Genomic DNA, 21,326 nt, shown 5'->3' with positions numbered 1-21,326 from the left:
TCTCCACAGAGTGTTAACAAGCACATTTGCAAGTACAGACAGTACCTGTGAGTGTGTGTGTGTGTGTCCTCAGTTAAGAAGCCTTGATGAAAATATAGATCTAATCATGTCAAACTGCCATTTTCCTAGGTAAAAAATAAGTACCAGTGATTTATACAGCTTTTTCACTAATTGTGACAAGGCTTCCATTTAACCTCTAGTAGTATAGTTTTATTATCCTCACCCAAATCAAAATGAATAAAAAAGATAGTTATAGAGTCAATATATGTTTAACCTTACTAAATGTTTATAATGGCTGCTGATATATCAAAATTATGACACAATTTAAAAAAAATCTTTGTATCCCAATATTCATTTATTGAGTTGTTTGTTGGCAAGCCTTTAAAACTGCCTTTGTCTGATGATCCAAGTCCCCCTTTTAATGGCAGTCACAATTAAAATTTTAGGTTGAGTACAGAAATAGCACCCCAAATATCTATTAGTTTCTGACCCTCAATAGGCAAACAAGTTCCCCAGCCACCACACACACATACACACAACTCCATAATCTTTATCTTTGGGAAGAGGAAAATAATTGGAAGCACCCAAGTTACGAAAGGTAATATGGTTCCATTCATACGATTTAATTTACCAAACACTATATTTGGATTAAAGATAAAAATGAAGTAGTTTCTCTTCTCATTATGTTTTGTGCTATATTTGAATTTTTCGTGTAAGTAAATTCTAGATCTGACATGAGAGGGTATTGCATTAAATGTTTTCAACCTACATACTTATTTTCCAACTTAAATATATATATATATTTTTTTGGTCTTTTTAGGGCTGCATCTGCAACAATGGAAGTTTCCAGGCTAGGGTCGAATCTGAGCTGCAGCAGCCATCCTACACCATGGCCACAGCAACACCGGATCCGAGCCACGTCTGTGACCTACACCACAGCTCACAGCAACACCGGATCCTTAACCCACTGAGCAAGGCCAGGGATCGAACCTGCATCCTCATGGATACTAGTCGGGTTCATTAACTGCTGAACCTTGACAGGAACTTCCCCAACTTAAATTTTTTTAGCTAAGAAATTTCAATAAGAGGAAGCCAGCCTGCTGGTATCAGAAGAATTGATAATTTAAGTAGTATATATTAAAAACCTAGGAACCATGTGACAGACTGAACACTGAAGTTACTGACAACGAGTATCACAATACTCTGATGATGTAAGTATTCAGCTTGTCTAGTACATAAAATAACCTATAATTTTTGCCACGATTTAAGGAAGAGAAAGGACAAAGAAGGAATTATGTACGCTAATTCAGTCAAATAAACTTTTAAAACGCTCTTAAACTGAGTCATTTTCCAAAGTGGAAAATCTAATTCACTGAAAAGTAAATGCATGGCTCCAATTTCAGACAAGCAATCTAAAGCGAACTATGGTAGTTTCTGACTCAAGCCGAAATTTCTGACTCAAGCCGAAATTTATGGTAGTTTCTGACTCAAGCCGAAATTTATGGCAGGGATAAAAAAGTTTACGGAAAGCCTTAGGAAATTATAAGGAAGGACACTTGGGTGATGTTCATTCCGTATTTCCAAATGGAGGTCAGCCTTGGTTTTCAGTATCATTTGTTTCTTGGACTTGGCTTTTATCCGGTTTACTATGATTTTTCAATCACTAGATAGTCAGATAATTGCAGAGCAACAGAGTTCACTTTAATAATACCTCTTTTCATTTTCATTGGTCTTTTACCTATGATCTGATCTGCTAAATCACACTATTGTTGCTTTATGTTCTCTCTCTCTACGTATTACCACACAATTGAGACCTTGAGCCCTGGGAAAATGAATCTTTTTGACCTTTCCCACATATGGCTTACATTTTTCTTTTTCTACCTCCTGCAAAGGATCTGGCACAAAAAATACCCAGTAATGACTTAAAGTTTTACCTGGAAGGTGCTTCATAGCTTTTTGGGGTTTATTCTGTTTGTTTATTTGAAAACCACTTTCAAAACACTGCTTAAAATTCACCTCCTTCATTTGTGGAGAGTCACTCAAATTCATCTGCATCTCCTCCCTTAGGGTTATCTCAGATCACATGCAAGTTTACACTATGTAGACTCTTTGTGGCCTGTTTCTTGATAAGAGTTTTCTTTGCCTTTTTTTTTTTTTTTTAAGGGCTGCACCCATGGCATATGGAGGTTCCCAGGCTAGGGGTCGAATCAGAGCTACAACTGCCAGCCTATGCCACAGCCACGGCAATACCAGATTCGAGGTGAGTCTGCAACCTACACTACAGCTCACAGCAACACAGGTCCTTTAACCCACTGAGGGAGGCCAGGGATCGAACCCACAGCCTCATGGTTCCTAGTTGGATTCATTTCCGCTGCACCATGATGGGATCTCTGATCTAAGTAATCTTTAATCTCATGTTTGTGTATGTACTTTCTTCCACCTAGGAAAATTTCTGATGCCTTTTATTTCATACCACAGTAACTAAAACAGTCTTACACACAGTATGTACTCAAAAACAAGGCTACTGATACTTTTCTGAAAATTAAGATATTATAATTTTAAATATTAAAAGATAGTAAACTAAATACCTGCAGTTAGTTTTTTCTAACCCTCCCCCTAAAATAACAACAAAGGTCGTTTTGTGTGTGTGTGTGTGTGTGTGTGTGTGTGTGTGGTTGTTTTTTAAGGCATAGTCTGTAAGGACAGAAAGAATGGAAATATGAAAAAAGCAACAAAACTTTGGGAGATGACATGGCAAAGAGATAACTAGTAACTGACCATAGACTCTGTAAAGTGGAATTCTAAGCTGGAGGCACAAAAAGCCAAGAATCAGCCCATTTGTAATACAAGATCCCTTGGAGGCCAGAAACTGGCAGGACCAAGGATCTCTGGAATCAGAGTGAAGGCAGAGCTTAAATCCACTTTCTGGAAGAAAGTTCATTCAAGAAGCTTAGATACCTCTTCCTCCCTTTCTGAGGTCCCCTCCTACTGATCCTCTCCTATTCTGGCAAAAAATTAGAACTCAGCTGTCTAGGGCAAAACAAAGAGCCTCTAGCTCTGGTATATGTTATAGGCTGAACTGTGTCCACCTCAATTTTCAACATTAAAGTCACAACCCCCAGTACCTCAGAATGTGACCGTATTTGGAGACAGGGTATTTTAAAAGGTAAGTAAGTTAAAATGAGGTCATTAGGGTGGTTCCTAATCCAATATGACTGACATCTTTATAAGAAGAAGCAACAGGGACACAAACATGCACAGAGAGATGTGAACACAGCCACCTACAAGCCAAGGAGAGGCCTCGGAAGAAGCCAACCTTGCCAGCACCTTAGTATTGGACTTATAGCTTTCAGAATGTGAGAAAATAAATTTCGGTTGTTAGGTCATCAAGTCTGTGGTACTTCTGAATGGCAGCCATAGTAGATCGATATAATACACTAGGCAAAAAAAAGAAAAAAAGAACCCCAGCAATCTTTTCCCATATAACTTCTGAAATGCTGGGTGCAAGGTAGAAGATTGTTTACTCCAGCAACTTTAACAAAATACTAGCAGCAGACTTTTCCCAAAGAAACAATCTAGCCACATCGAAAACTATTGTTGACAAGCCACGCCCACATGCACAGGGTTTCCAATCAGCTTTTAGAATTCCGCCCTGAAAATATCAAGGATCAGCAGATATTCAAAGAAAGCATCCAATATGAAAGACAGACCAATACAAACAGACAAATTATAGAAACAAAGAGGCCACGCAGGAGTTCCCGTCGTGGCGCAGTGGTTAACGAATCCGACTAGGAACCATGAGGGTGCGGGTTCGGTCCCTGCCCTTGCTCAGTGGGTTAACGATCCGGCGTTGCCATGAGCTGTGGTGTAGGTTGCAGATGCGGCTCGGATCCCGTGTTGCTGTGGCTCTGGCATAGGCCGGTGGCTACAGCTCCGATTATTAGACCCCTAGCCTGGGAACCTCCATATGCCGCGGGAGCGGCCCAAGAAATAGCAACAATAACAACAACAAAAAGACAAAAATAAAATTAAATTAAAAAATAAAAAAAAAAGAGGCTACGCAGGAAAGGAAAACTCTAAAACACTACCAGTAATTCTTAAAAAGATAAGAGAAGCAAACAATAATAAGTATGCTAAAGCAAAAGAAAAAAAATCAAGAGTTCTCAAGTTATAAATATGAGAGTAGAACTGAGTAACTCACTAGCAGAGCTAGAAGACACAGCTGATATCTCCCCTAAAAGGAAAACAAAAGGATACAACCGAAAATAAGAGAAATAAGATAAAGTAGTTAGGATGGTTTAAAATAAGAATACTTCTAGAAAGCAAAAACAGACCATGGGGGTAAGAAAAATCAGTATTTCCCAGGCTTGAGGGTCTGAAGTTTCCATAATGGAAAGATGAGCACAAAAGATGAACACTCAGCACAAAAGATGAAAACAGACCCCCACTAAGGCATAGCAAACTGTAAAATCTCAAAGCAGTGAGAACAAGAAGCAAATCCTACAGTTTTCCAAAGAGGAAATATGGGGTGTGTTCTGTGAAAATTCATAAATAGAACTCTTGTAATGTGTATCTTTGCCTATAAATGTGTTACGCTTACATTAAAAGCTTTAAAAAATAAAAGGAGAAAGGAAATGAATGGTATCGCCCTTTAGGAGTAAACTCAGAAACTGCTTCGGGTAAGCAGAGAGACAACAGAGGTGCCTACTCTAAACAAAAAAAAAAAATCAGACATGCAAACAAGGCATAAACTTAAACTTGTCTTTGCATCTATTACAAAAAGGAACCCAAAGGAGTGAATGATTGAACAGTCTGAGCACAGTGGGCTTCTCTGTTTTATTACCTAATGACCTTGTTATGCCTAAACATTAGATAGTAGGGTCAGAAATTTAATTTCTATTTTAAAAAAAAAAAAAAGGAGGATAACCAAAACAATGCCCCTTTGCAGCTCCTTAGAGGGAGATACAAGGACCCCCCCCCTTTTTTTTGTCTTTTTGCCATTTCTTGGGCAGCTCCTGCGGCATATGGAGGTTCCCAGGCTCGGGGTCGAATCAGAGCTACAGCCACCAGCCTATGCCAGAGCCACAGCAACTCGGAATCCAAGCCGCGTCTGCAACCTACACCACAGCTCACGGCAACACCGGATCCTTAACCCACTGAGCAAGGCCAGGAATTGAACCCGCAACCTCATGGTTCCTAGTTGTATTCGTTAACCACTGCGCCATGACGGAAACTCCTACAAGGACCCTTTGGCTCATTGAAAGTGACTTTCTAAACTCTGGTATAATGAGACACTGAAACAACATTTTCATGAGCCTAGGACTCAAAAATAACAGCACAGCCTACCTGTATCTTTCTTTGGAAGAAGTGAATTATGATTCTCCAGAGGACAACCGAGGGATTTCCAAGTAGTACTCTCTTTTTTCTTCAGGACAATCTCTATTTTTCCCACATTCTCAACAACCTGCACTGAAAAGAAGATAAATTCCATTTGTATTCACTGATACTAAATATAAAATTTTATTTTTAAACCAATCTTTCTCAAACAACCTGAATATCACTGATCATTAGTGAAATAAATAAAATTTTACATATATGCTCATCAAAATTGTTTATGTCTTATATGATGTTCAGTCTAGTTTATTTTTGAAACAGATTAACTTCTTTCAAATTAATTTATCAAAGACCAAGCTAATACATAATGCTAGTCTTCATACATGCTTAATTATAGCCATGGCAATTAATTAACACATAGCTTGAAAAAAAAAAAAAAAAAAAAACCTTTACACATACAAATTAGCCATTGAATGGGTCCACAAAAGCAAATTTAATTTATACCCTTTTATCATTTCTTGGGATCTGAGAGGTTCTTATAAGGGAATTCAGTTAACCAATACTGAGACTGATACACATAGAAAAAGCCCCAGAAAAATGACTCCCTCCAAAGTTCATGTAAACCTTTGATTATTTAAAAATCTTTTAAATTATCTTTTTATTTTTGAATGATTAAGATGATTGAGAATATATGCGTATAATAGGAAATTTATACACCAATTAAATTTCATAAATTGAATGTGCTTCAAAAGATCTAAAGTATATTTTTTCATTTTTAGAAACAATGTTTTTCCTCACTGAAAACAGATAATTCAGTAGCAATTTACAACTTTTAAGGATAGATTAGTCAAATAAATTCAATCCAATCAGCACTGATTTGAAGCTTTACAAACATAAAAAGTTCTTTTTATGACTTTAAAGAGCTTAATTTATACAATTTATAGAACTTGCTATGTTATGTAGAATAGGGAAGGTACAGGACCAGTGTAAGATACTCTGACAGTACTTTAAAACAATAAACCACATATATAATATCCCATTTTATATATTATATATATATATATATAGATGAAAGGAGGAAATCCTACCATTTGCAACAATCTATTATAAACCTAGAGGTCACTACACTAAATACAATAAATAAGACAGAGAAGACAAATACTGCATAGTATCACTTATATGTGGGATTTTTTTAAAAAGCCAAACTCATAGGAATAGAGAGTAAGAAAATTGTGTCAGGGGTTGGGAGGGTAGGGGAAAATAAGACAGAGGCCAATAAAAGGATACAAGCTTTGAGCTCTAAAAGGAATAAGGTCAGAGGATCTAATGCATAACATGGTGACTAGAGTTGATTACACTGTCTTATATAATTGAAATTTGCTAAGACAACAGAACTTGTGTTTTCACACATACACTCACAAAGGTAAATATGTGAGGTGATGGATGTGCCAATTAATTTGATTGTGGGAATCTTTTCACAATACATACCATTATCAAATCATCACATTTTGCACTTTAAATCTTTAAGTATATTGCAATTTTGTCAATTATATCTCAATAAAGCCAAAGAAAAACAACAAAAAACCAAGAAACCACCATTCTCTGATAAGTCTTCTACTGTTAAACAGCTGTGTAAAATCCACATTGCATATTTACATGCATCAGTATAGATAATTTAAGATGCTCCATCAACATTAAATATTTAAATATATACACCTAAAAAAACTTGACTGGTCAAGTATATTTCTATAAACTACACATCAGGAGTAGGGTAGGAAGGAAGAACAGAGATAGGAATTTTTTTTTAAGGGGAGAAAAAGGAAAGGATAAAAAGATGAAATGAATAAGAGGAAAGCAAAAGGGATGGGGAAAATTGAAAGCAGAAGGAGGAAAGTATATTTAAAAATTAGTGTATTTGTTTATATAGAAAACATCAAGTTCTTGTTCCGCAACATGAAAGTATACATATGAAAAATAAGGCAAATGACGGTTATTTCTCCGCTCTCTCTCTCTCCGCATGTGTATGTATATATTTTGTGTGTACATATGTACATACATTATTTTTTGGTAGCTTACCCGAAAAATCTTCCTGAATCTCATGGCTTAAGCCTGGAGAAAAAAAAAAAAAATTCAGTTAGAATCCAACTTCAATTCACATGGTCTACAAACATTATATAGTATCATTTAAATGATTGTTTTATTATGCACTATTTCAAATCTTCCAAATATATCCCAAGAGACCAAAAGAAAGAAATGGAACTCAACCAAAATGTTGCATAATATTTTGAGACACATTATTTAAATATATTTCTTCAATTTTTCCATTTCTCTCCCTATTAATTAAAGAGGAAATACTCAATGGGTCACAAAAGAGTAACCCATACTGGTCTAAGTATGGTCCCAGATTGATAACCCTACAAACCAAGAAGGGGACAGGACAGGAGAGAGGCAGCTCATGAGACATACCTGCACCAGGCGTGCATGCACGTATGTGGTTGCAGGCTGGGCCTCGGTCTAGCTCAGTTCGTCCTTTCTTACTGTTCTCTAAGTTGAATATTCTTTCAGTTAGTGAAAAAAATTACTGAGCACCTAGGTGTGCAATGCACTTTCTAGGTGTTTCAGGCACTGCAGTTAGTGAAAGAGAAAAACCTCTGCCTTTAGGGAACCTGCATTCTAGAGGGGGAAATGCAAGAAATATCGTCACAAACAACTGCTCTCAAGTTTACCGTGTTGATATGGTTATCTGGAATTTACAGTTTTGTGTTGTTTTAGTCCTTCTGATCTAGTATTAGCAATCAAGAGTTTCACATTTTTGATTGTGGAATTTTTATTTTTTTATACATGTGCTAGGTATGATTAGCTAGAGCATGAACAAAACTAGCCACACAGTATTTGAAACATAATAAATTCCAGCATAGAGGTCTTCCTTAAAGAAAATTCATGACAGAGCTAGTTAATAATATATACTTTTCCAGACATCTGAATTTTGTTTAAAAGTCTTCCTAAGAGGCAATAAGTATTAGATCTTATGCTAGCAAAAAAAAAGATAGGATATATTTCTAGAAGAAAGGTTTAAGATTTGAGGTTGATTAATCTAATGCATGTGGGGAAATAAGAAAGAAAAAACATTTATCATTAATACAGTAAAGCTGTAAGCAGAGTCCTGAGTTAGTTGAGGTCTGGAGAATTTTAGTCTCTGTTTTAACAGTAAATGAAACATAAAAATGTTTTATGTTTTCTTTACATAAAAATGCATGCTTAAAACAGCTTTCTTCTTCTATTTTCTTTTTTTTTTTAATGGCCATACCTGTGGCATATGGAAGTTCCCAGGCCAAGGACTAAATCTGCTCAGCTGAAACCTACACTGCAGCTGTGGCAATGCTGAACCCTTTAACCCACTGCACCATGCAGAGGATCAAACCCACACCTCCGCAGTGACCCAAACTACTGCAGTCGGACTCTCAACCCACTGTGCCACAGTGGGAACTCCACAGCTTTCTTCTTGCTTTTATTTATTTCATTTCTACCTTCTAACTAGAATAATATCACCTTCTTTAAAAGGAGAAAATGATGAAATTCTAGAGTCATTATGGGTGAGAAATGAATTAAGAATCCACTACTGTTCTTCCAGATTTTAGTACTGATTTCTTTCTCCTGATATGTAACCTATCAAAAAGATGGAAGTGAACTGTATCGTTAGTCTTTGGCCATGCAGGGAGAGGCCACTCAGGGTTACTGTACAACCTCACAGTCCCGGCTGCTTAAGCAAGAGACAGGCCAATGGAAAAGCGCCTGGTGATGGCTGCACAGTGGTAGCACAAGACAGGCAGGCCTGAGATTTGTTTTATAGGCATTAAGTAACAGAACTTTACAAAGCTGGGCCAGCAAATACTTCATACTATTGATTTTGATCGATCACATCTAGTTGTTTAAACTTGGGAAAGGTAAGGTCATACTGGCACTTGCTAGCACTTTCATTAGTATAAAGAAATAACAGAAAAAACTTGATCCACAATGACAATAGCAGATAAAATATTACAGTTACCTTGACTCTATACCAGTTACTCTTATACTTAAAGGAAACAAAAGTTGTTTCCATTACTAGAGATTAAGGTACTTACCAATATGTATAAGATATGAATAATCCTTGATAATTGTTTCCACTCTAAAGGAATCACCCTGATGATCAACTGTGATCGAGCCTAAATTGATATCCTCAAACAGAAATCAAAAAGAAAAGATTAAAAAGTAAACTTTTTTCCAAACTCCTATCACTATACTTTTAACCTGATCAGTGGAAGTTGAACCCATAAACTAAATACATATTACTCCTGTTTTCCTCTCCCATACAACCCAGTTCTTCTTCAAAGCATATATCACAATTTCAATTACCTAACTGTCTGTACTTAATGTCTACCTTACCCACCTTACCCACCTCTAAGCATAAGGGACTGTCTTTAGAATATTGCTTGGCACCTAGTAGGTGCTCTATAAATACTTGCTGGATAAATAATCTGGGAGAAAAATTAGAATCATAAGAGAAGCCAAGATATTTGTGTTCATTTTAATCTTTCCACTGGGCAAATAAACTCTTAAACTTAGCTTATGAAAAAATTAAGCTCACTAACAAACTTTCAAATGTATCTAATTTCTACATACTTAAGTGAAAGTTATTTTGGTACTTATCATTTATAGCATATACTGAACGCATTATTCCATGTAAAAACCTTCCCCCTTCCTTCAGTCATCCATCCTCTGGGCTTCGCTGACATTACCAATGGGATCAGATCCCCACCTCCCCAGGGCCTGCCCTGTTGGTTCTGGATTGTGTGATGAGGAGGGTCACCGGAGGGAGCGGAAGCGGGGACAGGAAATTAGTTCTTATGGCGAAGTTAAACTGGGGACTCTCACTTCTGTTATCCATGCTTTAAAAAAAAGAAATCACAGAAGAGCATATAAAAATACTTCCTAGGCTACTTTTGTCCTAAGATGCTATAGCATGGTTATTGAAGCCAGCTTGCCTCGGTTCAAAATGCTAGATCTGCCACTTAATGTGTGACTTTGGGTAAATTACTTCATCTCTATATCCTCATCCGTAAAATAGGGGTAATGAAAGGCTCTGCTTGTAATTGATACAAGAAGAGCACTTAGAAAAGTACCTCCATGGAGCTAACATTTACTAAGTATTTTTTTTCTGATTTTAAAGAAGTGTTTACCTTCTGTTTAGTATATACGACAATGGTGACTAAAGAGTCTGTTTGGAACCAGTCATAGCTGCAAAATAATTTTAAAAGAATGAATAATTATGTGCATTAACATATATTAAATCATTAAATATATACAATTTTAAAATATAAAATGTGACATAATAAATACATGAATTAAAATATATAGTTTAGGAGTCCCCGTCGTGGCTCAGTGGTTAATGAATCCAACTAGGAACTGTGAGGTTGCGGGTTCGATCCCTGGCCTCGCTCAGTGGGTTAAGGATCTGGGGTTGCCATGAGCTGTGGTGTAGGTTGCGGATGCAGCTCGGATCTGGTGTTGCTGTGGCTCTGGTGTAGGCCGGCGGCTACAGCTCCAGTTAGATCCCTAGCCTGGGAACCTCCATATGCTACAGGTGCGGCCCTAGAAAGAGACAAAGTGTGTGTGTGTGTGTGTGTGTGTGTGTAGTTTAAAATCTACAGTGAGAAATGTATTTCTCTAGGTACACTTTTTTTTCTATTAAATAACTGGCAATAATTTTTCAATTTAAAATACTTATACTTCCATGTATTCCAAATTGGATAAAAACAAAACAATATCCTCGAAGGACACTTTTTATAAAGGTTGCACATCTAAAATTTCTCTTATCAGTCAGAAGGAGAAAGACAAATACCATATGATATCACTTACATGTGGAATCTAAAATATGGCACAAATGAACCTATCTACAAAAGAGACTCACAGACATAGAAAACAGACTTGTGGTTGCTAAGGGGTGGGGTGGAGGGAGTGGGATGGACTGGGAGTTTGAGGTTAGTAGTTACAAACTATTGCATTTAGAATGGATAAGCAATGAGGTCCTGCTGTGTAGCACAGGGAACTATATCCAATCTCTTGTGATAGAACATGATAGAAGATAATATGAGAAAAAGAATGTGTGTGTGTGCGTGTGTGTGTGTGTGTGTGTGTGTGTATGTATGACTGGGTCACTTTGCTGTACAGCAGAACTTGACACAACACTGTAAATCAAAATATACTTTAATAAAAAAATTTTAAATCAAATCAAATCAAATTCTTTTTATCAGAGCAATAACATGTTTCGTAAAGGAGCGTGATAAAATCTATATCCTTATCACCTTCGCTCCTCTCTGTCACAAATACATTATTACTCAAGAAATTAACTCACCAAGGATGAGTGAAAAAATAAGGAAAAAATTAAGTCTTCTGTTTCTATAGCTATTGATCCAACTAATACTGTTTTTGAATTTATTATCTGCATACAGGTACCCAATGTGATCCTAGAGGAGGTATGCTGAGGTCCTTAACTTAAAATCATATAGGAAACAATTTAACAGATAAAATAAATATAGTAGGATACAGCTGTCATAGACTCACACGAAGAAAGGTAGTAAGAGAAAGAACTACAAATAACACACACAAGGGTATTTGAAATATCATTAACAAAAATATAAATGCGTTGCTTAATTTACTAAAATGGTATGTAGTACATTTTGAAGGATTTCCATTAAAAATTGATAAAACAAATGAGATATAAAAATAGAATACTTGAATATTTTATGGTATGATCATATGATGGGATGCAAACAAAAAATGCTTTTTTTGTCTACATTTCATTTCATGACATAGGAAATTGACCATAAAATATATTGTAACACTTATATTATCAAAACAGAATACAGAAATAGGCATGGAGCTCCCATTGTGGCTCAGCGGGTTATGAACTTGACTGGTATCCTTGAGGATGCAAGTTTGATCCCTGGCCTCACCAAGTGAGCTAAGGATTCAGCATTGCCCTGAGCTATGGTGTAGGTCGCAGATGTGGCTCAGATCCCAAATTGCTGTGGCTGCGGCAAAGGCCAGCAGCTGCAGCTCCAATTTGACACCAAGCCTGGGAACTTCCACATGCTGCACGTGAGGCCCTAAAAAGCTAAAACAAACAAACAAACAAAAAGAAATAGGCATTACATGACTCAAACTGGGTAGAATAAACCAAATGTTGAGAGTATACGTGTGTATATATATATATATATATATATATATATATATATATATATATATATATGGTTGATGGGATTACATAACTGATTCCATCACTTTCTTTTGTATTTCTCTGTATTTTCCAAGTTTTCCACCAGGAATGTACATTTTATAGTCAGAAAAAAAATTCTGAATAGTTTTTTTTAAAGTTTTGGTGTTTAAACTGGATTAAACTTCAGTTATATTGAAATCACACTTACGAACAGCTCATTCTCCAACAATGCCTGATAAATGAGGTACTACAGTTCTTGTGTCGAAGAAACATGATTAATATGATAAGCAATAAATCAAACTCAAAGCCATTTAATGCTTTTAATGTTCATGTTTTGGTGCAGAACTGATCATGCTTAAAAAAAAAAATAGAACAAGAATGCTTACCTTGGAGAACTAGGACCTTCTCTGGCAAGCGTATCTGTCACTTGGCTCTTGGGAAGCATGCCTTCACAAAGAAAAACAAAACAAAACAAAAATAGCCACAGTTTCCCATCTTTTCAATAACAACTTCTTGAAATATTATAAAAGGACACAAGTCATAAATGTACTACTTAGTGAATGTGCATAAGTAAAACAGACCCTTGTAGCTAGCACACTCCCACCCTCCCCTCCCAATCACCACCCCTTCCCAAAGGGTAACCAACTATTCTGACTTTTTATCATGATTAGTTTTTGCCTGTATTTTTGGCCTTTATAAAAACAGACTCATAAAATGTTTTCTTTTGGTCTCTTTTTGTTCCGCTCTATAGACACTTAATGTCAAATAAGCATGACTAAGTGTAAGTAATAAATCAGGCCTGTCTGGAGCTTTCTGAGATTTTATCCATGCTGTGGACTGCATCAGCAGTTTCTTCCTTTTTATTACTGAGTATTACACTGTATGACTATACCACATATCAGAGTCTACTCATTTTCCTGTTGATGGACATTTGGGCAGGTTTTGGCTATTACGTACAGCGCTGCTATAAATTCTTCTAAGTGTATACATATATTCTTGAAAAATATACATCTACATTTTTGGTAGATATATAAGACGTGTATATGTTTAGCCTTGGTAAATACTGCTAAATATTTTCCCAACGTGGTCGTACCAGTTTACACTTTTTACCAGAAGTGTATGGAAGTCTTGCTGTCAGTCCTCTTCACTGACATGTGGGATTCTGCCTTTTTTTTTTTTTTTTCATTTTAGACATTCTTGTATGCATGCATCAACATCACATATTAAAGGGCCACTAAAGCTCTGGTTTTCAAATTGTTTTCAGAAACTCTGAGACATGGATGAGCTTCAGAGATTCTGTAAATATTAAGTATTTTTTCTTCCACAATGAGTGTATTCTTTGCAAGATTTAGTTTGGAAATAAAAGAGGACTACTGTTAATAAGACTTTTGAAAAAATCACTGCATCAATTATATTACTATTTCTCAAACTCTGCAGGAAAAAAAAATTAACATTTAGGTTTTGGTGAGTCTTAAAATTCTAAATTAGAAGTCACAGTAACTATATAATGTCAGCATTGAGAGGCATCCATGAGACATGCTAGTTTAAAGGTTTTCAAGATTCTTTTTAGCAAAAGAGTCTTCTGTTTAAACATGAGCTTAGGTGCAAGCATGAGATGTCAAACAGCAATATATTTTTTTGAATGAGGCTGACTGTGAGACCTGAGTTCAGGCCTTACTCATTCAGCTTCATCTCTTCTCATGTAAGTCTGCAAAACACATTTAATTTCAGATAAACAAAGGAGGTCTCCAAGTTGTGACATAACAAGGCCAAAATCATGAACTAACTAACAGTGAACTGTAAAGAAGAATGCTCTACCACAAAACTACAGGTTTATTAACAGGACGACAATAACTAAAATGTATTTTTTCTAAAATGACAAAAAATAAAAGATGACCTTATTCAACTTTTGAGAAGTGCTGAAAGATACTTCATTATGAGGTTAATGTCATTTATCTTTTGGAAGCCTCACAGATAAATTTTTAAAAATGTATCACAATCTAAGAATTTCTGCAAGAAAAAGCTATCAACACGATTCATAAATTATTAGTCAATTTTGATCTCATATGGCCTGATTAGGACCAGGAAATCTGGATTTGAGCTCAGTTTCAGCACAATAGTCTTATGAAAAGATCACCACTGTTTCCTGGTCCTCAAATTCAAACTAGTAATGAAATCTGCCCTGCAATATTCTGAGAGAGCAAAAGAGACAACTTTCAAACACTCTAAAAAACTTCACAGTATCATATAAATATAACTTACTAAAAACAGAATTCTGGCATAGGCTGTGAAGTGCATCTTGATTTTAACATTGCCAAACAAAGCAGAGCACCTTACATAAAACAGTCCTGCCAGAAAAGTTGGGGAAATCTGGGGTGAACGTGGGGCAGAATAAAATAATTAAAATTAGGGGGACTGAATGAACATTCTGCTTCCCCAAAGTGCAGACTGATAGACTGATGTCAATCTGAAGAGATCAGGTCTCTAGCAGAACAATAAAGTAGTCTATCCCAGTCAGTGTTTTAAACGCTGTTTAAATAATGACATAGAAGACACGCAGATCACATCTGCAGAGACTTATCACATACACTTAAATGAGCCAAATATTTGAGCTATACATATAGAAGAGGTAACCATGCTGGCCAGACCACTTGTACAATATAATACCCCATTCTTAAGGCCACTGTTAACTGACAGATTAAATGCAATGCATCGAAAGGAAGGCAAAATGGTAGAAAAAGAAATGCCCAGTCCATCAGTAATTAGTCTTCAAGTGAAGGCTGTTTGCCTATTATCACAAAAGGGTCACGCATCAGACAAAACCCCCAATCAGTCCTTCCTTTAATGTGGTATTATACTTCACACAAACAACTTGAGGTGTGCATCAAAAACTGTATAAATTAGTCTACAGTAAGACTATTTTCTTTAGTTAAAAAAGAAAAGGTGATTCATCTGGTAATCTACCCTGTTTCCTGAATTTCTATAACTTTCTTTTGCAAACAGAAAAAACATATATTGGTAATATAGTTGAGGCAAGTAGGCCTGTGCATTTCATAAAGGTCAGTCTTGGATGCCACACCAGACTTTTTGGGGGTTAGGGCAAGAGTCAGTCATAACTCCTAGCCAGATGAACGGCTGAAGAAGCCAGAGCCGCTGAGCCCAGGGAAGGGTTACTCGGCATCTGTGTGCCGACACTGGAGGTGAGCCCCAGCCTGAGGGAGGAGTGTAGTCTGGCTTCTGAGGATGGAGCCCTAGTCACTATAGGTATTCAAGCTGAGGGCAGAGGAACACATGCTCAGGGATGTTAGAGAAGGGACTACCATGAAGAGTCATGACTGATGTAAGGGATCTATAAAGTTCAGTCAACTGTTCTAAGTTTAGGCAAGTAAAGGCATCTTTCTCATTAAAAATATCTAAATACCGCCCAGATAATTCTGCGAGGCAATACTGGACACAATCACGTGAAGATGATTCATCTTTTATGATAAAGGTATAGGACTTACCATTTAAGACTTTCTTTTCCTCACGGTAGTCTGTACAGTGGTTTAGGAAAAAAGATAAAAATATTACATCAGAGAGAAGATTGGTTAATATTATTGATTTAAAGATAACAGCCCTCTTCTTGAAGGGCTTTCTTCCAAGGCCTGAGGAGAGAAATAAGGCTAATAAACAGATGGCCTGTGTTTCAAGTAATTTCATCTCTGAAGAACTGTCAGGCCACTTCTGCTGGTGTTTGTCTCCCACTTGATGGGGCTTTTTCCTCCACCTTTAGATACTTTTTCCTAATATCTTGGTTAAGTTCTTTAGAAAGCACATAAATTTCAAATTTTATATCTTGTTCAGTGGGTGAGGGGTCTGGCGTTGCTGTGGCTGTGGTGTAGGTTGGCAGCTGCAGCTCAGATTCTACCTCTAGCCTGGCAACTTCCATATGCCATGGGTGTGGCCCTAAAAAGCAAAAAATAAATAAATAAATAAATAAATATATATATATATATAAATTAGTTAAAACTATCCAAAATTTATTAGATTACATTTTATAAATGAAACATACTTAACAACCAAAGGAAGATACCTTATTATCTTTCTCTTTTACCCAGGTGAGCACTTAAAATGATTATTATTACTCTAAATTTAAATGGCCAAAATGCTGAGAATATGTTAAAACTTTGACTTGTATATCAATACAATCACTAGTGTTATAATCCATAAAAAAAAAAAACAATATATATATTCTTTCAGGTGGTTGGCAGCCCAACTCACAAATCTATATTATATCTTGATCAAAAGTGCTATAACCATGTCAAAATAAAACCCTCAGCAAGTTGCCAGAGTCAAAAATAAAAAAAAAATAAAAAAAGAATCCCAAGCTAACACGAAATATCCAAGTAGTAAAGTGAAATGACAGACATTACGTTTTAGGGTGACATCATCTTATTTTCTAAAAATAGAAACCAAAGTACTTATATCAAAGCTTTCAAATTTTTTATGTTCTGATTTTCAGTCAACCAGAGAGCCCATAATTATCACTACTTTGCTCACATGTCATAAAATAACCATGATTAAGGAGGCCAGATAACCATTCTTTTTTTTTCCCCATTTTACTAAAATAACTTCATAGCTGAAAGGGATCTTAACAACATACACCAAATTATCATCTGATCCCCTCATTGAAGAGAGAAAATCGGAGGTCAGGACTTCAATGAAATTCCACAGCTCTTCAGCAGCAGAACAAAAATTAAACTTCACTTCCCCTGAAACTGAGCATTTTTCTTAATATGTCACTATGAAGGTGAATATTTTCTGAAGACACAAGACCTAAAAACTGTTTAAATTATGCCTCAAAATAAGCTTTCTTTCTCCACCACCAGACAAAAATCTAGTCACTACAGTTTGCAAAGAATCACTGATATCCCCGCTTCCTCCTTACTTTCATCCAGCTTCATGTCTTTGCTACTGCATTTGTGAATATGTGTCTTATCTTTGAATAAACAGCCAACTCACAGTAACTTAAGTAAATTCAATTTATTTTCAGAGTACAACACAATTGGGAGTTTGATGAATCTTATTTATCACGTAAAACAATTTTTTTTTTTTGTCTAAGAGGCTCACAGATTTGAAATCTTGTTCCAGGCAATTTATTTCTAGGGAAAAACTATGGCATCTCATATAATTACTTCCTATCTGATGTGAATTGATTTGACTCTGTCAGAACTTTCTAGATCCTGCTAAATTATTCATTTTTTCTGAGTCTTTTTTAAAAATATAAGATGTGGAGTTCCTGTCGTGGCGCAGTGGTTAACGAATCCGACTAGGAACCATGAGGTTGCGGGTTCGGTCCCTGCCCTTGCTCAGTGGGTTACCGATCCGGCGTTGCAGTGAGCTGTGGTGTAGGTTGCAGACGGGGCTTGGATCCCGCGTTGCTGTGGCTCTGGCGTAGGTTGGCAGCTACAGCTCCGATTAGACCCCTAGCCTGGGAACCTCCATATGCCGCGGGAGCGGCCCAAAGAAATAGCAAAAAAAATAATAATAAGAAGAAGATGTGACAATAAAATGAGAATATCTACCTAAATGATCTAAAATATCTTTAAAATTTTTCAAAAAAAAATTTAAGACTTTACTAGTCTAGAAAACTGAGTCACAGAAATGAAAGAGACTATTTCTTAATAGTAAAATATTAAGCACATTTACATCTGAGTCATTTTTAGGCACATGAGATACTTTCCCCTTTCACAGGTAATCTAAGAATCTGTCTTGATCAACTAATTCCATCATTTGGTCAGCTCCATGACCAAGAAAATCCACATCTTCTCATAATGTTGGTTAGACTGCATTACTCTGATAAGAGCCTCTGATTTCTGGAGAGTTCAGAGCCACTTAGAAGGTGGGAGCTGTGATCTACCGGCATTCTACTTACTCCTTTTTCATAAAAGACTGGGTGAGAATGTTTAATTGTGACCCCAATCTAGTTTACCTCTGCTGCATGGAGTCACAGAAGGATCCCTCAGGGTAAAGAAAGTTAAAAAAAAAAAAAAAAGTCCTATCTTACATATATACCCATTCTTTTACTAAATATATGTTGACTATCCCCCTTTTTTTTTTTTTGGCTTTTGTCTCTTTAGGGCCGCATCCGCGGCATATGGAGATTCCCAAGCTAGGGGTCCAATAGGAGCTGCAGCTGCTGGCCACAGCCACAGCCACAGTAACGCCAGAAAGCCATGTCTGCGACCTACACCACAGCTCAAGTCAATGCCAGATCCTTAACCCAGGGATTGAAGCAAGGCCAGGAATTGAACCCGCAACCTCATGGTTCCTAGTCGGATTCGTTAACCACTGAGCCACGATGGAACTCCCCAAATCACAATACTTTTTAAACAAAGAGTTATAAAAAGCAAACTGTTTTTCCCTTGATAAAGACCCACAAGTATTATGTGTTTTATATATGACCTTGTTAGCTTTTCTGTTTTCTTCCCAGATATCACTCCCACACTAGAAGCCATGGGATAAAGGAAAAACTATCCTCCCAGAACCACCCAGCTATGGGGATGCCTGCAAAATACTATTTCTGGATCTTCCCTGCACTGGGGTCTGGCTGGTCTCTTCACCTAAAAGATGGTAGAGGGATCTTACCCTTAAAGAAGCCCATGTAAAAGATTCCTCTTCAGTATATCCACTGTGCTCCCCACTCCCTCATAACTCCTCATGTCAGCAAGTCTTTCTACTGACTGTTCCCACTTGTCTCCGATTTCATCGTCTATTCCCATGTCATCCAGAAGTTTGAATTGCTGAATGAACACACGCCTAAGAGTTATAGTTTACTACCTGCCCCAGTGTAATTACTAATAGAGCCTCCATTCATTTTACTACCTGCCCCAGTGTAATTACTAATAGAGCCTCCATTCATTCTCAAGTCTGCCTCAGTTTGGACAATTACAGTTACCCCATCTCATAGTCTATATCCATAAGTCTCTGGCCGACAGACTTCAATGATCTGTCCCTGCCTATAGATCAAAGGCATAGGAGATACTGTTAAAACAACACTTCACTGAGTTCCCACTGCGGCTCAGCAGAAACAAACCCGACTGGTATCCATGAGGATTGGGGTTTCATCCCTGGCCCCACTCAATGGATTAAGTATCTGGCTTACTGTGAGGTGTGGTGTAGGTCAAAGTTGAGGCCTGGATCTCGAGTTGCTGTGGCTGTAGCTTCATGGCTGGCAGCTGTAGCACTGACTGGACCCCTAGCCTGGGAACTTCCATGTGCCACGGGTGCAGCCCTAACAAGACACAAAAAAAGACAAAAAAAACCAAACAACAACAACAAAAAAACACACATTAAAAAAAAAAAAATCTCACCTTAATTATCATGAACAATCTTCACTTCTGACACGTTAAATCTTTCTCTTTCATTACTGTCTCTTTTATACGGTCTACTCTGTTCCAGTTAGCCTGCGGTTCAGATTATATCTTGCTGGATCTTAACTCTCTACTGTTACAAAAACCCTATCATACATTTACTTGCCATCAGCACTTTCCTGATTTGTCAAATTCCTGTCTTGCTTCCTAATGCTTTCCAAGTTGTCTCACTACCTGTGACTGGCCACGCCCTAGCAAAACACTTATAATCCAAAAAGGCTTTATAGTGAAAAAGAGATTCACAACCCCACTCTAACAGGCCCTGTCAATAATAATGGTAATACTTTATTTTTCACAGAAACAGAGCCATGGCAATTCATATCGGTACGTGTTAATAATTACAGGGATACAAAAAGGAATCGAAAACATAAGTAGCCTCAGCATTTGTAGGAGCAGAGGGGCAAAAGCAGCCTCTGTAGCTACAACCACTTCTGCTATCGCCAACCATATATTGCATCCAATGTATCAAGCGGTTAGCAAACATGTTTTAATTCTCACAATGACTGCGATGTTTCATTCTTAAATCCCACTTTACTGCTGAGGAAAAACACTGAGATCTGTTAAGTGATGCTGAAGAACACAACAACTTATGAGTGGAATTTGAGGCAGAGATGCGACTAGAGACCACGTTAGTTTCTTTGAAACGTGTGCTCTTTCTACAGATCATGCAGCCTCAGGAATCAATCTCAGGCTAGAAACAGTGTGAAAAAGGAAACTTTTAATTTATGAATACACAGTATCTCAGAGTCCATTTTTCATTCCGGGTAAGAAATACCTTTGCATTTCCCTGAACCAGGTGCTTAGAAGGAGAGGAAACATTCACTAATAGTTTAATTCTTACCATCAGGATTTAGTCAGAAATCCGGCTTTCTCAACCCTTCTGATTTTGGTCTCATAAATTTGTTTGTTAGTCTTAACTACCTTTATTTCATCCTTGTTACTGAATGACTTTATGTTGTCAGTTATTTTCTCTCAGAACCATCAAGACACTGTTCTATTTTTCTTGGTCTTCTGTTGATGTTCTGATAAATCAGCTGTAACAGGTAGCAAACTACCTGGTAAGTTAGCTGTCAATTTACTAATCGTTGGTTTGTTAGTAAATGCGTGTCTGTCTCTGGCTATTCTTCTTACCTTCTCACTGTCTTTGGTGTTCCACGGTTTTACTACAATGAGTCTGTGTACGGATTTTTTTTTTTTTTTTTTGATTGGGATTTGCTGAACTTGCTTAATCTGAGGATTTGTGATTAATCAATGCTGACTGATCAAAATTTCCAGCCATTATCCTTTCAGATGTTGCCTCTTCCTCATTCTCATGACTATTTCCT

The 21,326-nt window shown here is 36.9% G+C and overlaps 1 protein-coding gene across 3 annotated transcripts in view; it reads right to left on the bottom strand.

Annotated features, from left to right (window-relative positions):
• LOC125115832 (cytochrome b5 reductase 4) overlaps positions 1-21,326 on the bottom strand; it is a 104,126-nt gene that overhangs the window by 27,656 nt on the left and 55,144 nt on the right. For all 3 annotated transcript variants that reach the window (XR_007132184.1, XM_047760424.1, XM_047760416.1), the window contains 6 exons: positions 16,093-16,122; positions 12,976-13,036; positions 10,551-10,608; positions 9,456-9,549; positions 7,411-7,443; positions 5,347-5,469 (listed from right to left, as the gene is read on the bottom strand). Coding sequence is in view for 2 of the 3 variants with exons in the window: in XM_047760424.1 (XP_047616380.1) it covers positions 5,347-5,469; positions 7,411-7,443; positions 9,456-9,549; positions 10,551-10,608; positions 12,976-13,036; positions 16,093-16,122 (399 nt within the window). In the remaining variant the exon portion in view is untranslated. The remainder of the gene's footprint in view (positions 1-5,346; positions 5,470-7,410; positions 7,444-9,455; positions 9,550-10,550; positions 10,609-12,975; positions 13,037-16,092; positions 16,123-21,326) is intronic.

The sequence above is a fragment of the Phacochoerus africanus genome, chromosome 2 (assembly GCF_016906955.1).
Source record: "Phacochoerus africanus isolate WHEZ1 chromosome 2, ROS_Pafr_v1, whole genome shotgun sequence".
Classification (NCBI taxonomy): domain Eukaryota; kingdom Metazoa; phylum Chordata; class Mammalia; order Artiodactyla; family Suidae; genus Phacochoerus; species Phacochoerus africanus.
Note: the sequence above shows the minus strand (reverse complement) of the source record. Positions and strands in the feature narration are given on the sequence as shown.